Raw genomic sequence first — 18309 nt, 5'->3', positions numbered from 1 at the left:
TCGTGTGGAGTCAGCAATGGGAAGGAGTAGTTGTGAGAATTGTCGTATGGACTCAAGGTGTGCTCCATCTGTATGCCAAATAGGCTGCTCATTTGGTTGGTTCGTAAGCCATGGCAAAGGAATTATACGAAAAAGAATAAGAATAAATAAAAGGGTGAAGGCAAGTTACGACAATCCTAAAAAGGGTATTATGATATCCAATATAAAGTTGCAACCAAAATCAAGAAAACATTACAATCATAATCACTAATGGCGACTTCAAGCAAAAAGAAGGGAAAAGGGCAGAAATATGAAGATGAGCAAATTACAACAAAAAATATCATTTTGAGAGAGTGAAAGGGAATGAATGGAGAGCATGGTGGGAGGGTACTCTAAAAGATCATTCATTGAAGGCTTAACTGAGAAAAGTTGAGGTAGATAAAATTGTTCTTATGCATGTTTTCAACCTTGGAGATTTTGAGCTAGTATTGTGCACCATGGTTCATGGCTATTGTAGTGGAGGAAGTGTGAGTCAAGGATTTTAAAGCCCTAAGTCTATCACATAACCTACACACACATATGCAAGTATATAATATAGAAGGAGAGAAGATTAGGAAAAGAATCCTTTCAATCCGAATTCTATAGAACTAGGTCTAGAGCAATTAGTGCTAACCAAGTGAACAAGGAGCACTAATGCAAACTAGATCTAGGAAGAATAGAGGAAAGGTATCCAATTCCTTAAAAACTCTCAATGTGTGTCTGTACATAAACAAAGGAGGAAAAGGAAAACACCTTTGAAATCTTTTTCTTTTTCTTTTGCCAGTTATTCTGGTCAAAATGAGTGGAAGTCATCGAATCCAGGCCTGAAACTATGCATAGACAAAACCCAAAAATCTTTCGGCAAACTATCAGGGGTGAACTAGATCTTCAAGGGCAAAATGGAATCTTCAGGGGTGCAATGTGCCCCTAATGATGGTGTGTGACGCTGATTCTGATTTTGCACTTTTGAAGAAAGCCATAAAGGGTACTCCGATCTGCAACATGTTCATTGATTCGATATCCTTAACCTGCACTAAAAAAGGATTTTTGTTGTTGATGGAGGGTTTTCCTTGGTCAAACCCTAGTTTAGGGTTTAACCTTGAATTGAAATAATTGAAATAGCATGTAAAGTAAATAAACGAATTCACCTTACATAAGCCGAATCTCTTGAATCAAATGCAATGTGCTTACTTTACCAACGGATTTGAACCAAGAAGATAAAAATGAGTGGATGTAGAAGGTAACAAAGGATCTTGAACAGATTGAAGAAGATCTTGAAGATAAACGCCTTCAATTGCTTAAATGCTTGAATCCTTGATCTTCAATGGAGGAATGCACGAATAAATGCTTGAAGACTTGAATGCTTGAGAGCTAGAGCTTGTGGATGCTTGAGCACTTGTGGGTGAGATGTTGTGATATGAAGAAATGGAGCAAATGGAAGAGTTTGCATAGAGCTTGGAATTAACTAACTCCCACAAGCCAACCAACCTAGAAGTTAACACCTGAACATCCCAAACCAAGAGACCCAAAGAGGGAGACCAAAAATAGGGCCTCATTGGGGGCCCACTATATGCCCCTGATTGGCCCATCAGGGTTGAACTGCGCCCCTAATGATCAGGAGCACAAACCCTCAAGGTTGTCTCAGGGCTCCAAAACAAGTCTCAGGATCCAGAAATCACTTCCAGATTCCGAGGAAATCTTGTTTTGGTGCAAGGAAAGGAAGGACCTAGGGGAAATAGATCCTACCTCGAGCTTAACACTATGAAAATAGGAGCTTTAAAGAGGATCTCTTAGATTTTACCCCAGTTCCACCTAAGGGACGGACGGAAAATGAAAGAAGAAATGAAAGAGAGACGAAGATTAATGATCTCACATTAAATAGGTGATAAACCTTGATTAAATTGGAGTGCTTCCAATTTAAGACGGTACATCTATAATAGAAACACACACAAGTCCACAAAAAGATACTTTTATTAGATGGTGATACTATCTCACTCAGCCAAGGAGTTTAGCAAGGTATTTGGAGTGCCAAATAAATGACACTTGGCAACCAAACCCTCTTCAAAATAGTTTGTTGAGGATACGAAACAATTGCTAGAACACATATGCAGACAAGACCTCATAAGTGAAACAGTGGGGCAGCTTGTAGAGTAGTAGCACCAACAGAGGATTGAAGAAATCCTTCATAACCTCTCCAGAATGGAGGTGCATAATGGACTTATTGAAGAAAAAATAATAGGCAAATGTAGAGCATCTGATATTACCATATGGATGCTAAGGCTAATGAATGGGGTCAATGACAACAGAGTGTACAGCTACGGGCAATACTTGTCTGACTAGATTAAGGAATTCCTACAACTTGGACACAAGACATTTTATATGCCATATCATGTCATCGCCCTATTTTTCAAGGCACTTTGCACACAATTCGAACTTGAGCATCAACGCACTTCTGACCGTACCAATAGGGTTGAACCATATCAACCGTCGTGAATTACTGATTGCATCTAGAAGCCTTCATGGCAGGTAGTTTCAAATCCTTAAGAGGTATAAGTAGGAAGTCACAACCAACATAGAAGAAGGAGAAGAAGAGGATGGAAGCTCAGACGAAGAAAAGGAGGAAATAGAAAAGAAGGCATCACCTTCTAGTGATAGTTCGCAGGATGAGAGTTTTGCAAGGCACCATCTCGTACTAAAGCACCACATAAGGCACAAGCAACAACACAAGAGAAGGACGTAACAGACATCAGAGGAAATTGAGTTTGTACCTATACAACAAGGGCCCCTACTTGAGACAGTGTCAAAGAATGCATTGGACGTGTCATACGAGAATGCCACAATCAAGGCAAAGATCATACAAAGGGAGTTGTCCATACGGATAGAGGCTGCATGACAAGACGTGGTATGGATGGGAAGCATTTGAGAAATGGTAGCCCACGGAAGAGAGATAGCAGCCCATGTAGGAGAGATGGAAGGAGAGGTGGCAAGGCACAGTGGGTGACGAGACGGCAATGGTAGTGGACAGTAGAGATGGTAGTATAGGGAGATGATGTGTGAGGGGAACAAACGGTCCCAAGAGTAAAACCTCAGCAAAGTATGCTAGAAAGGTTGCCTCTCTTTCCAAATTGTGGGGCAAAGCAGGTGCAAAAGATAGTGTTTAACCCATTACAACTATCATTTGTGGCACACTTAGTCCCACCACAACAATTACCACAAGCTAGGAGGGTAGATCTCAAAACACATAAGGGAGAAGCCCACACAGTCCAAATCACCACCTCTCACAGAATCGAAAGAGCACACCTACTACACTACTGGTGACCCCTACACATCCAACTAGAGCAATCACCATAACTACCATAATTACAACTCCAGTAGCAGCACCAGCAGTAGTTCCACTTCAAGTATGGCAAGGACTTATCACAAGTGGAGGGATATGCACATGAAAGATGACTATTTGTTGGCAAAGTTGGCAATGTTTCAGAGATGGAAGTACATGACATACCACCACCTCATTCACCTTGATGATGGGACAACAGGATAAGGAGGCTACCCAGGGCCAATCGGAGATTGTAGAGATAGATGGAGGGAGTCAAGATATGGGGAAACAGGAAATGGGAGCAACAGAAGGTGGTGGAGTGAAAAGTCCCATCCCTCCATTTGGAGACTCAATACTGAGGTTCTTAGTAGAGTTGGAGGCTATGGAAGAAGCAACATGGGACATGAGGATCGAGCTAGGAAGATAGACATGGGGTTTGTGACAAGTGCAACCAAAGCACTCTTGAGGTTCGTGACAAAAGAGTGCAACACAAAATTCACTAAGGGCCTAATAGGGCAAGGATCGTCGAAGATGGAGAAAATGAAGAGGGTATGGACATGGAGTGTACCACATATTCTGGCATGACATAAAGGGCACGCAAAGATGATAGGCATCCTAACAAAGATAAAGGAGACTTTCAGAGCTACCTTCTTAGCGTTGCAATAGGGTACATGGATGGTTGGCAAGGCTCAGGAACATACTCTTACTCTAAAGAGAATGGCTTCCCTACAAATGAGAGTGAAGGAGCACGAGCATGAGCTCGTACAAGAGAAGTTGACACAGGTAGGGATAAAGCAGCAATCATTGACTATCCAGGAGGATCTCATGAATGCCTTGAGATTGTTGAAGGCGGCACGGGAGAAGCAATCGATCACAGATAGAGACCTAAGGATCCTTTGTCAACAGCTCCCATACACCACCCTAGGGACATCCTCTCACCTATCCCACTAGATTTGTTGATGTTTGTTCCCATTTTGCTTTTTATCATCTAGAAGATGACAAGTTTCGTGGAGGGATGATGTAGGTGGCAATTATGCCATTAATAATGCTTTTGGTAGTTAAACGAGATGTTATAAACTATTTATCTCAAAATGATGTCAGTTATCAACATTTAGTAGTCATAACAAACTGTCAAACACTATTTGTATGGAGTTCGGGACAATTCATGGGGGTTAATGTTGGAGACTATTATGCTATGAATATATATGTCATTCTACCATTTACCATGGTATGTGTTTTGTGCATTGATGTTATAGTACTTGTTTTAATTATGCCATATTGTTGAATGGTTACTTCTGAATTACACTATACAATCCATCTCAAGTTAAGCATCTAGCCAAATGTGAATAAATATTGTGCACAAAATGATATCTGGCAGCATTCTCCATGTTTGGCCACCCATTAACATTCATATAACTTTCTTCCTTTTACTTTGGCCTTGACAATATTAAATGGCCAATGTGTAGTTGCCACTCAATGATTAAAGCAAAGGCTTGCTTGATACCATAATACATGCAATTTGATATGTATCAAGATTGGTGCATTACTATCAAAATAGAGTACCATATTTCAACCTGCATACCATGCCATTACCAATGATGATCACTATTCTGTGATCACACATGCTTTCTATTAGTCTAACTTTCTCATGAAAACAACCAACAAGAATGTGTACAAATGATTTGAAATATTTCACACAAATATCCAACAACGCTGATCTATAAGTTAGAGATAAACAAATAACCCAACAAAAGTTTCTGAGTTCATCTTCTTTTTGCCCAACTTGGGATATATTCATATTGCTTTCCTATATGATTTAGGCTTCAAGTTGAAGACTGGATTGTCAGAACTCTTTGAAGATGACATGCCTTACCTCTTCAGTTCAATTCATATTTTGTCTACTACCTACATATAGCCATCTGTAATTTAAAGTCCAATCATACAGAAATAACCAAATAAGAAATGACATATTAATTAGGAAATTGATGAGCTTACCTGCAATGTCTGTGCCTCCATAATATAAATTAGTTATATCTACTTCAGGATATATGCCTTCACCAAATACATTTTTGCAGAGATCCAAATGGTACCTAAATCCAAAAAAATATTAACACGTTCAATAATCCAGATTATTACTAATGAATCATTATAATTTATAAGATATGTATCAACAAATGTATCAGACAAAATATGATACCTAAAGACTATTATGAACCTTTGCTTGATTGAAATGTGGGTCTCAAATCTGAACAATATTTCAATTTGTACGGGCCCAATACAGTGGACCTCAAAATGATCCCACCCAGTTGTGTCTATGGTCATTTAACATAGTAGATTGTAAAAATTGTTTTCACTATGTTTTGATTGAGATAAAACACTATTGTTATTATTTAATGTGCTTGTGTACCAGAAAATGTTCTAAATGGATTTTAGTTTTAGGAATAAAATGCCAATATTACTTCGATAGAATCAAGCAGAAAATAAAGGGCCTGAAAGCCATCAACCCATCCTATCTCTTTTATATAAACTAGAAAATCAAATCATGTTTAAATAATATTCTTATACACATCTCAAAGTCTATAGTACATCAAAATTGAAAAAAGTACTAATTAGATGATGAATTACTGGATTTTTTTTCAATTCAAAGAAGTTATCACCATAAACACCAATTGTTTAGAAGATTTGCATTAATGTTCTACCATTTGAATACACTTTTTTCTCACAATTGATAAATGTTGGGTGCAGAGAAAGAGTACAAGATGCTTTCTCCGCATAACATAATTGGTTTAATGATCTACAAAGCAATAACAAATGTAAAAATAATTATGAAAGAGAAAGGAGTCAATGGCACAAGTACAGATGAATCATATTATCCAATGGATGGACAAATGGAAGGAATCACGGTTGTCAACTTTCTAATGTATTCATATGGTGAGATGGTGGTCTTGAGGTCTATACACACCTCAAAGAAAGTAAATAAGAACAAAAAAGATGAGTAAAACGTTGGAGGAAATTGTGATATAATTGGGGATAGAAAATGTTGTTCAAGTTGTAACAAGAACTGCGGCAGCATATGTGGTGATAAGGAGACTATTTGAGGGGAGAAATCCCTTAAGTTTCTTATTTCCTCAATCTTCTCTTAAATTACATCAATAAACTTGTTCGAATTAAGTCCCCACGAGAAGACCATAAATACAGCTACAATCACCCTTGGGTGTAGAACCAGATGAGAGATCAGAAAGAATTGTTCCAGGGAGAGTGACACAGTTTCAAACTAATTTCACATTTGTAGCATGCTGGCATAACTAAAACAAATGTTTGTGCACCAACGAGTGGATTCTTCTTACTCAAGGTACGCAAATAAATAGAGGGTTACAAAGATAACTTTATATAATGTCTTTGCAAATAAAGTTGGAGAAATCAAGGTAACTTCATAATTTAATTTAAGTTAAATTATGCCCTTTCATGTCAGCTTTTTTAAGTTTAATTACAATATATTGTTCAACTTCATTTTATATAAGTTATTACTTTTAATTACAATTCTATTTATAAGTACTGGAGCCTTGAGTCAAATTTTGTACTTTGTGAATAAAGATTAAAAGTAGATGGGTTACATTTACAGGGCCAAGGATTGGGATAAAAGGCCACATTGAACATTATAAGTGAAACGAAGCAAAATTTCGACCCCATTTGGGCCATAATTGGTGAATAATGGAACATTCAACTCCACCAACCCTTTCCTTCAGCAGGCCCCAGTTTTCAAATTTTCAAAAAGGTTAGTAAGACCTAATTTGAATCCAAACACATTGTGTTAAGGCAACTTGAGAAGGTTAGTAGAGCATTTCTAACATGGCCATCAACCCCATCTGAAAGCAATTTAGCACTACAAAGGAAGAAAGGGTTAAACAAATGATCCTAGATAACCTTTGGTGAAATCATGTGCAATATCTACTCATTTTCATTGATCCCATATGATTTTCTATACCGACATAGATAGGCCTTGTTTGAGTTAGATATGTAATGGCATTGACTTAGTAATTGAGACAATGAAGCCAATCACAAATGCAAAAGACAAGGACCCTTATAAACCTTCTTCATAGTAGACAAACAAACTAAAGAGAGATGAACAAAATGACCACTCTACTACATTTTCTTGCCTTCACAATGAGCCCCAATATTATCATCCAAAGATTTTTTTTGTGTCAACAAGAAATGTCCCATATAGAGATGTCAAAGTCACTTCATAGACTCTTCATTGATCCTAGCATGGGAGATGAAACGAGCATTAATTTTATGAATTTTCATGCTCAAGAGACTTGATGCTCATTAATACAAGTATAAGGCTAGTGGTCATGGTCAATAATGCGTCCATTCCCAATCATTCACACACCTACAACCTCTTGTACTCAAAATCTATCGCAAGTACTATAAATAATTATTTTATTTTAGTTCTATTTATATTTTAATTTCATAAATTGATTTTTTACATTTCTCAACTCTTAAATTCTTAGTTTTTTCTTGATAGGTTGTCGATTCATCTCCATCTAAGAGAATTTAGGGCACATATTTCTTCATCCACTTGGTAAAGAACAATCGACTACACTCAAAAAAGGCAAAGAACTTGGTGTATGTGCATTCAACCCTATGTCTCCTTACAATCAAAGTTGTAATGATCCCGATGGCCAAATGCCCACACATCACCATATGGCGAAACCTTGTGAGTAGTTGTTTATGGGAAAAATAGATATACCCCCTTTATATGACAATGTCAACTATGTGTTGTGTATGGTTCAATAACCATATGGTACAAACAAAGCACTGAGCACGCTATTGTATGGGTGGGACTTGGTATGTACAATAGATTATCTCCCTCCAGTAGTGTACGATATACCTAATCACCTCCTTACACTGTTAACACCATACGAACAGTAATGCCTTCACCACGTACGATAGACACTGTATGATTACTATTTTGTATAGCAAATGGAAAACCTTCATACGGCAGTTCATATATTTTCCACGAATGTCTTCCCTCCAATGTATGAATTTTTATAGACTCGGACAAATTATTGGAATTCCACTTAATAACACCAATGAAGCTAGTGCCAGGAGAAACGATCAACATCATAGAATTAACTAGAATGCACGTGCAAGAGAAAAATTGTAATAAAAATAGCACTTTAGAATATGTCAATTGGATCTATAATACAATACTTTCAAACCAAAATCAAAATAGGGAGAGGAGTTTTCCCATCGAAATTGCAGGTGTCAAGTAGGGAGGATCTTTCCACATACCTACAACAACAAAAAGCTAACTTTAGGGAAACTTCCCAAAGGAATACAAAAAGTGCTAGCATGACTAACACACTACTAACAATAAAAAATAAAAAGGGCCTAAGAGATAATAAATAAATTTTGGGGCCGTACATACAAAAGTATTAAATTAAATTATCTAATGACATCAAGGACATCACAATCCTCCCAACCCGATAATTGTTTACCCTCAAACAATTACAGACTTGGATACTCCACAATTTGCTTGCCTTCCTTGATGACATCCTCGATCCTTCCATTGCACAAGGAATTCCTTAACTATGTGTGATCTCAGCTTATTTTCTTTAACATCAATGATCTCAGCCGGTTCCAAAATTAGCTTCCCCTCTTTGTCAATGGGTGGCAATTCCTTCAAGACTATGACACATTGCCCAACGGCCTTCTTGAGGCACGAAACAAAAAAATTGTGAATTTGACTCCCCTCTGGAAGTTCCAACTCATAGGCAACTTTTCCCACCCATCGAAGCATCTATAGGGTTCAAAGAAGTATAGCTTCAACTTCTCCTTACCACACATTAGGGAAGATTGCTTGTATGGTTGTAGCCAAAGGTAAACTTGATCACTAACCTCAAAACTCTTCTCAATCTAGTGTTGATTGACGTACATCTTCTACTAGTTTCGAGCCCTCTACAGGTTATCCTTAAGAGATCTCAGGATATCCAAACTCCCATGTAGCCATCTTTGGCCCTCATTTGCCTATTGTCACCAAATGTTAAATCCATGAATTACAAAGGTTCATAACCATACAACACTTTGAAGGGTGTCGTACGTATAGACATGTGGTCCCATTGAGATGTTATCCCACTTCTGGTCAAGGATTGGCAACAGTTGTAACAACCTTGTAAGTAAGGTGTGCTCGAATTTGTTCTACTGGCAAGTGGAACATTCCCAAACGTACTGCAAAATGTCATTTTTAAGGCCCTTCCAAGAAAAAATTTCTCAGATTCGTATGCAGGTCTATAGGTATCTCAAGTGCCAATCCAAGGGTGAGTCGTGAATGTCTTTTAGAATCCTTTCCTTCACCTTGTACTCAAGTACTAAATAGATTTTTCCCTCGTAGTAAATGATGTCGTCAGCCACCTTGTATTTGTCATCCTACACTTGATCATCCATTAGCTAGTATGTGAATGTATTCTTGGAGTGTTCAACCAACAAATGTGTCTACCAATCAGTCAAAATTTGGGGTAGAAAACATATGACAAGTCTTCTTGACAAGGCATCAACCACCAAATTATTTTTACCCTTCACATACTCTATATCAAAAACAAATGCTTGGATTTTGCTCACTCATTTTCGCTGTCGTTCCTCCAAGCAATATCTTAGACTATTGTGGGTTGTCTCCACGACAAACTTTTCTCTATCAAAATACTATAAAAACTTTGTTAGTGTGTGCATGATGGTGAGCATCTCTATGTTGTAGATGGAGTACAATTATTTTGTTCCTGAGAGCTTTGGGCTCTCAAACGCAATCAGATGATAGTTCTACATTAACACTACCCCAATGCCTTCTGCTGATGTGTTGCACTCCAGGAAAAGGGCATTGTAAAGTCTGGTAATGTCAAAATTGGACAAGAACTCGTGACTTCCTTTATCTTGTCAAAGGTATGTTGCGTTGCTCATCCCAATGGAAAGACCCCTTTGTTAGATCTATCAACAGAGCACTGAGCTGTGAAAATCTTTTCACAAACCTTCTGTAATAACTATACAATCCAAAAAATCCGTGCAACTTCGAGAGAGTTTTTGAAGGCAGCCAATCTAGAATGGCTTGAATTTTCTCCTGGTGTACCTGATAGGATGGTAATAGGGTGTGGTGATGACAAGCTTGGCTCCTTCTTTCAACTCGATAATGTTCTCAAAGCCACAATGTGGAGTTATTCTAGGTGGGATGTCAGCAAAGACCGTGCTATGCTTATCCAACACTGCCTAAAGCTTCTCATCCTGGTAGTATGTTTGTTGCCCTTGCATAGGTTTTGTTGAGACCAAGCAGTGTATTGCCTAGACAACATCATCAAGTCTGAAGATTGTCTCCATTTGTTGTGTCGAGATTTCCTTCAAACCGCCAAATTGCATTCCCCTCAACAATAACCTTTTCCCATCCACTTCGAAGGAGAACTCCATCCTCTTGAAGCTCTGTGTATACTCATCAAGAGTCTCCATCCACTAGATGCACGATATGACTTTCATATCATGCAAATCTACAATAAAGAAGTCACTTGTAATCATGTGCCTCCACATGATGATGCTCAAGTGCGGAACCAAATGGGTATATGACAAGAGATTTTCTCTAGCCACCTTGACTTTGAACCCTTTGTGTGCCTCAATACGCAAACCCCTTCGTTTCATGACAGATGAGTTGATGAAGTTGAGTGTAGCCCCACTATCGAGCATGATCACAAGCCGCCATCCTTGGAGTATACCCCATATTAGGAATATAGTGCACCTTATAGTACCAACAGGTGTTGCAATGGTGCCTCCCCGTTGTACCAACATGGAAATCCTCTCTGCACGGTTTACATTAACCTCCTTAGAAGCTTCTTGACCATCTTCTTCAGTTTCAAGTACCCCATGCTCCAAGTACCCCATGCTCCTGGCCATCAGATATCACCTCAATGTAATGGATTTTTCCTTTGCCTAAAGCATCAATGTCCTAGTTCCCTCGATTCCTTACAATTAAAACAAAGATTCCTCCTCCTAAGCACCTCTTTGGTGGCCCCATCCAATGCTGGCTTCTTTAGAGGGGGTTTTTTGTCTTTCTCCTTAGGAGCACGGGATGGCTTAGGGTGTGAATAACTCCTAAAGGAAAAGAGGGCATTTTCATGTCACATGCCTTAGTGAGCATGACAGAGTTGAATCCTTTCACCCAACCTTTCAAATGTTCCATCATCCCATCCATGAACAACACAATCAATCGTCTCTCCAAGATATTTGTTACTAGTACAAAGAGTCTCTAGAATTCGGTGATACAACTGCCAACTTCAGCTCCACCAACTCCTTAATTTTAAGTTATAGATCTTTCCTATTTTGGTGGTCTATCAGCCTCTATGAATTCAGCATACAAGGTTATTTGATCATCGTCGAGGGTAACCATTTCATGATGCCACCATTCATGAGCGATCCCTTCCAAGTGATGCACTGCAAATTCGATTGCCTCATCCTTCAGTATCAGAGTAAGCTAGAAATATGTGTCTACCTTCTGTGCCCATGCCCACGCAGAGATTGATCCAGATCAATCAAAGGATGACACATTTACCTTTCCTATCTTCCGTTCGAGGTCAACATTGTAGTGGCCACGATTATTGCCTCTTGAATATCTTATTCGCAAATCAACATAATCTTTGAAGTCCTCGTTCCTCCAGTCTTGCCTTACCCGATCTTGCATTTCCTCGAATGTGCTCTTACTCTTTGCGAGGTTCGTCAATCCTCGGCACAAACATGCCCATCAATGGTCGAGAGCGTGAAAGTTGAGGGTTTGCTCAACTTGTCATAGAACTATCACCGTGCCCATTTTGTTCTCCATTCGTCTTCCCTTCCAAGAACCTTTAAAACATTTCTTCTATGAGTCATTGTCATTCTTCTCCTCTGACCATAATGTCGTTGAATTGCACTTGGTTGTTGGTCAGCTCCCTTAACAATGCCATGACTTTTGTTGCACCCCATTCTACCAAAAGAAGAGTACTTCCTTTTGGAGTACACCTACATCCACTACTTGTCAAGTTGGCATAATCACCAACATCAATACCTCCACAATGATCCTGACAGCCAAATGTCCACACACCCCTGCACATAGAAACCATGTGAGTAGTTTCGTAAAGCAATACCAGATATATGCCATTTTATAGTAATGTCAACCACGTGCTATGCATGGTTCAATGACCATATAGTCCAAAAAAAAAATCTCCGAGAACACTTGCGTATAGTTAGTACTTGGTCCGTACAATAGATTATCTCCCTCCAGTATTCTAAGGTATACCCGATCACCTCCTAAGAACCGTACAAACAATAATACCTTCACCACATATGAAAAACACCATAAGGTTGTTGCTCCATGCAACAAATAATATATTCAATGCCAATGACTTCCCTTCGATGTATGATCTCTATAGACTCTGACAATTTAATGGAATCAAAGATATTAGATTTCCACAATCCATTATTATTAAGATACAAGTTTTCTGGGTTCGATTGTGTGTTTTATTTTTTGCATCAACGTTTCGTATCACACTCCCTGTTAGGCTCTTGCAAGTCTTTTGATAGGTTTTGCTCCGCGTGTCTTTTGCTTCGTTCATTTTTTGGACCTTTTGGTTTGGGTCCTCTTACTTGTTTGGTCCTTTTTACTGCTTGAGTGATAATGTTATGTAACAGGCATATACAAACCATAAAGGAACAAAGATATATAAATATATGTGTGTGTGTGTGTGTGTATAATATTATATAATATATATAAATGAGTGTGTGTGTGTGTGTGTGTATGTATATATTTATAGATTTATATATATTAATATTAATATATATAATATCAATTATATGCATTATGCATATTATATATATCTATTATCTATACATACATACATAGGTATGTATGTATAGATAATAGATATATATACATATACATAATGCATATAATCGATATAATATATATATTTATTAATATTAAGATATATAAATGTGTACATATATATACACACATACACACACACATGTATAAATATTATATAATATAACACACACACACACATATTATATAATATTATACATACACACAGAGTTAGATATATATATATATATATATTTCTTTGTTCCTTTATGGTTTGTACATTTTTTTTGTTTTTGCTTATATTTTTGTCTCCTTTTATTTTGTATGTTTTTGCAGTCTATCATTTTCACTTATTTATCTTTGTATTATTCTATTCTTATATTTATATATATATATATATATATGGAGAGAGAGAGAGAGAGAGAGAGAGAGTCGCTTCTAGTAACAACATAAAGACCTAATTAGTTTTTATGTTGTCATTAGCGCTTTGTTTCACCATTTGGTTTTTAAATTATTTTCTCTTATTGGTGTGATGACTTTCTTTCTTTATTGGTGATTTTAATGTCTTTTGTCCTTGCTAGTTTTCTTTTCTTCTTTTTTATTTATTAGTTATTTTTAATTTCTCTCTTTATTGTGTATTTGGCTATCATTTGGTTTTTTTATTCTTATTTTTGCAGGGTTTTTTATTTCTTCTCATTCCTTGTGCCTGCCGCTTTCCCTTTATCTCTTTAGTTAGTCCACATCTACTACTCATTTTTTCTGTTACATCTATTGCTCTCATTCATCTTGATGATGGATCACGGAGTGTGATCCGAAACATTGATGCAAAAAAATACACACAAAATCGAATCAAGAAAACTTGTATGTTAATTTAATGGAATTCCACTTGATAATGCCAATGAAGCCAGTGCCAGCAAACAAGAAGATCAACACCACAGAATTAACTAGAATGCATGTGCAAGAGAAAATTCGTAATAATGATAGCACTTCAGATTATGGCAAATGGATCTGCAATACAATACTTTCAAACAAAAAGAAGAATAAGGTGAGTTACTCACACTAAAACTACAGGTGCCAAGTAGGGAGGCTCTTTCACCTCCAAAATGGCAGAAAACTGAACTCCAAGTGGAACTTCGCACATACAGATAAAATATCAAACTCACATAGCTACAACAACTAATTTGGCCTTATATATGGCTTTGGGGAAACTTTCCGAAGGATTACAAAAAGTGACGACACCGCCAACAAACTATGACAATAAAATTTAAAAACGCCCAAGAGATAATAAATTCAATTTTGGGGCCAGACATACAAAGATTATTAAATGAGATTATTTTATGACATCAGGGACATCACAAAAGTGACTACAAGTAATGGAGCACAAGGACGTGGGCAATTGAGGTAGGGAATATTGACTTGGATGTTTCCATGTCCCAATTTGTTGGACTTGATGCTGCAGATAAGCCAACTTGCAAGCATGAGACTGCTAGTGCTAGTGCCAGTATTACTGTTAGTGGCTTGCAGTTCTAATTTATGGTTCTAAATATCTAATGTATGATTCTAATTTACGAGAACCTATATCCTCTAATATAGACAGTGACAATAATTTGAAAACCTATATGATGATTTTTAATCAATGATGGCTGAACGTTGACAATAGACATTATAATTTTTTTAGATTTTAATATATATCATAACATTCCAGTTTGGCTAATTGACATTGTAATATTTTTTATTTCTATGTTGGATATGTTTAGCATATATTAAGATTCTGCCCTTGTTGGTGGTAATTTTTTTGCAATTTACTTTAACACTGTTAAACAGTTTACATACTTTCTGTGTAGGATAGTTTAATTGTAGGTTTATACAGTTACAGGATTGGTGTTCAATTCCACTTGCAAGTTTACCTTTTGACAGGATACAATTAGCATTCACACAGATTCAATGAGTTACAATATGGAACTGCATAAACCTGAATGACAGTCCAATTTATGCTATCAAAATCAGATTACAATCTTCTTGATTATTGCCGTTAATCTTCAGACATAGAAGGGAGTAAATTTTATGTTGACCTCACCATAACCCTCAAACAGCTGGAAAAATCTTAAACGTATTCACAGAAGTCAAATATGAAACCAGCTAGTTGTAACCTTTCCATGTACCAATTAGAATCATCACAAAAGCTGTAGAACATCATTCAAACACCCATTTTTTCTCAGCAGGAAGCACCTACAGTTATCTTTTGTTGCCTAATGTCCCAAAAGGAAATTGAAAGCAGAATAGACATCTGTCTACAAGGGCGTGACCTAGCTAAGGAGGTTCATACTTGCTAGTATCATCCAGTAGAGTCCAACTCCACTCTCCTAGCAAGTCGACCTGCCAACCGAGCTTGGTTTGACCTGATGAAAACTAGTTTCTGCTCTTTCAAAAATTCCATAAATTTTCGCTTTTGAAAAACTATGACTTGCTGTATAAGAATAATTAACCCAAGATTGATATTAAATGCCTCTAAATTATCTTCAGTGGTTCAGTGCCTAACTTTTGTCATATTCTTCTCATGTCTTCCCTCAAATTCGTCAGAGGACAAAGAAGCAGTCCCTAGCTTGTTTTCTGTTTTTTTCAAGGGGCATGTAGGCTCCTAGGAGCTTAAAACTTCAAATAAAGATAAACTTGAAAAGCTGTGGGTCCAGAGGCCAATATCCCTTATGCCACAAGAGTAGGAAAATGTTCGCAAATGACAACAAATTCACAAAGACTAAGGAAGCCTGTGATTTCTTCTTTTATATTTACTGCCTCATTCCTCTCTCAATCTTTTAGCGCCATCCAACAAGATCTACATGGGGAATCTGTTTTGTCTTATTAGAGCTTGACTGCTCAGAAAACACCTACACACTCCATATCCCACTTCACCTTACCCAAGAATATAATAAACTCTATGCTAAAGTATATTACCATTCAAGTCCATGATTCGATATTTCAGCACAACCAACATTTCTTTTTTAAAACCACATCAAATAAAGTTGATATACCCATGCCCAGATGAACTAATAATCTCATGCCAAGGCATAGTGTAATGTCCACTTTTAAAGAATTTGGAAAAATTACCACAAATTCTCTATTCCTGCTATGAATTAAGATGTGTGGATTACTTACAACTTCAGTCACAAGGTTGGAATTGAATTCAAGTTCGTTGATCATAAAATTCGGATGAAATTCAGCAAGAGGAAAAATTTGAAAAAAATATTGTCATTAAATATATCCTTATATAAATTTATTTGTTTGTAAATATAAGTAATATATCCGCAACATTGTCAAAATAGTTCAGCATTACTAAATATTTAAAATAAATAACTCAATATTATTTTAAAACAAAAAAATATTACATTAAATACATAAAATTTGGATGAAGTTCGGAATGGGTAAAAATTTGCTGAAATTCGAATTTCATGGATGAAATTCGACGTATCTTGTGACTTAGCATACAACATATGTAATAGATAATGGCAATGTTATTTTCTTATAGATCTATTGTTTTTTATCAATGTTACTGATACTTCAGATTGAATAATTAGAACTATGTCAAGTGAATTGAGTTTAAATACTTGCAATTAGTACAATGACCACTGTTGTATCTGACATGACCGATTGAATATACAAGATGATCTTGATAGCTTTCTCTGATTCAACAATGGGAGATATGTTATGATATGGTTTTATAATCACTTATAGCTTGTAGCAATTGAATTGCTGTTTGTTGTACAATCTTTTGATTCATGCAATCAATTTCACTCATTCCTTATAGCAATAATTGCTGTGTCTAATATGCCAATATGCTCATGCAATTCTGGATGTTCTACAATGTCTGATATAATAGATTATTTCTTGAAACAAGGTGCAAGTATGCAACCGTTAATGCCAAATCAGCAATTGCTCAATAGAGAAGATCCACTAAGGGATAAAGAAGAGATAAGGTTCCAAATTGATGATAAATGTTGTTTGAGAGATTGTGAATGCCATCTTATTCTTTGTGTTTGAAATGAGAAGTCATGCAGTATAGGACATGACTCATGTCTCTTTACAATTGCCTCCCTTCATAATAATTACTAATTGCACCACTTCCTTATACTTATGTATATTGATTAGACCTGTATCCTAATTGCATCTTCCATTAAGAAATCAATTAGTCTTAAATTGAACCCTTTCATTAATTAATATCTCTTCATAATGAAAGTGAATTAATGGATACGTATGTTTATTAGTAACTGGCACTCTTAATTATCTGTGTATGTATCCTTCATATGGTATCTGTCAATGATCATCCGTAACTTCATCAGAAACACTGTTACATACAGACTGCTACCACTTCCTATTCCCTTCTCATTAATTCAATAATCATAATAGTTGCTGTCTTGTAAGGGATATTGCCATCAATGATTAGTAATGCCCCATTACTCTGTTGATGTTTCTCTTCCTTAGTCGCTCAATTAATCCATGTCTTGCTGTGATGATGCAGATCAATTTAGACTTCTCATCCTCAGTAGTTATTCTGATACTTGTCTTCATCCTACATCCCATGGTAGAGATTAATATAGCTTGATTGATCTGCAGTTGTTGATAACTTATGGTTACTGCTTTAGTTGATGACTTAAATCTGAGATGCTATGCTGATTGTCCTCTGCAATGGTTGACCCTTGATTTATAATGATCTTTATCCTTAGCATTATATCATTTCCATCAATGCTTGACAATTAAACTTGTCGTTGATTAGTCTTCATCTTCTTGATTATCAATAGAGATCCTTTTCACTTCTGATTACTAATCAATGGTCTTCAATAAGATTGTAATTCATGAGTCCTCATGATTGAGACACATGCTTAAAGGATTCCCTCCATCAGCAAATATGGAATTCACGACAGTCCCCGAATACTTATGGTTCACATTTGATACTTGACTTCATGTCGATAGCTGACCGATTTCAACTTCTTTGCAATCATCATTCCATCTTTCATAGATGATAGCATCCCCATTTGATCTTCGTAGTTCCCTCATATAATAAGGATTATTTTATCCATTGGATCTTCTCTCCATACTTGGTGCAATTGACTTG

General features: G+C 36.7%; 1 protein-coding gene across 1 annotated transcript in view; it reads right to left on the bottom strand.

The window, feature by feature from the left end:
* The window catches only part of LOC149566614 (putative serine protease EDA2), a 97413-nt gene that overhangs the window by 26211 nt on the left and 52893 nt on the right, over positions 1 to 18309 (bottom strand). The window contains exon 10 of the mRNA XM_089819911.1: positions 5330 to 5424. Within this exon, the coding sequence (XP_089676037.1) occupies positions 5330 to 5424 (95 nt within the window). The remainder of the gene's footprint in view (positions 1 to 5329; positions 5425 to 18309) is intronic.

Source organism: Cupressus sempervirens, chromosome 3, assembly GCF_028749045.1.
Source record: "Cupressus sempervirens isolate cs-2001-9-10 chromosome 3, ASM2874904v1, whole genome shotgun sequence".
NCBI lineage: Eukaryota > Viridiplantae > Streptophyta > Pinopsida > Cupressales > Cupressaceae > Cupressus > Cupressus sempervirens.
Note: the sequence above shows the minus strand (reverse complement) of the source record. Positions and strands in the feature narration are given on the sequence as shown.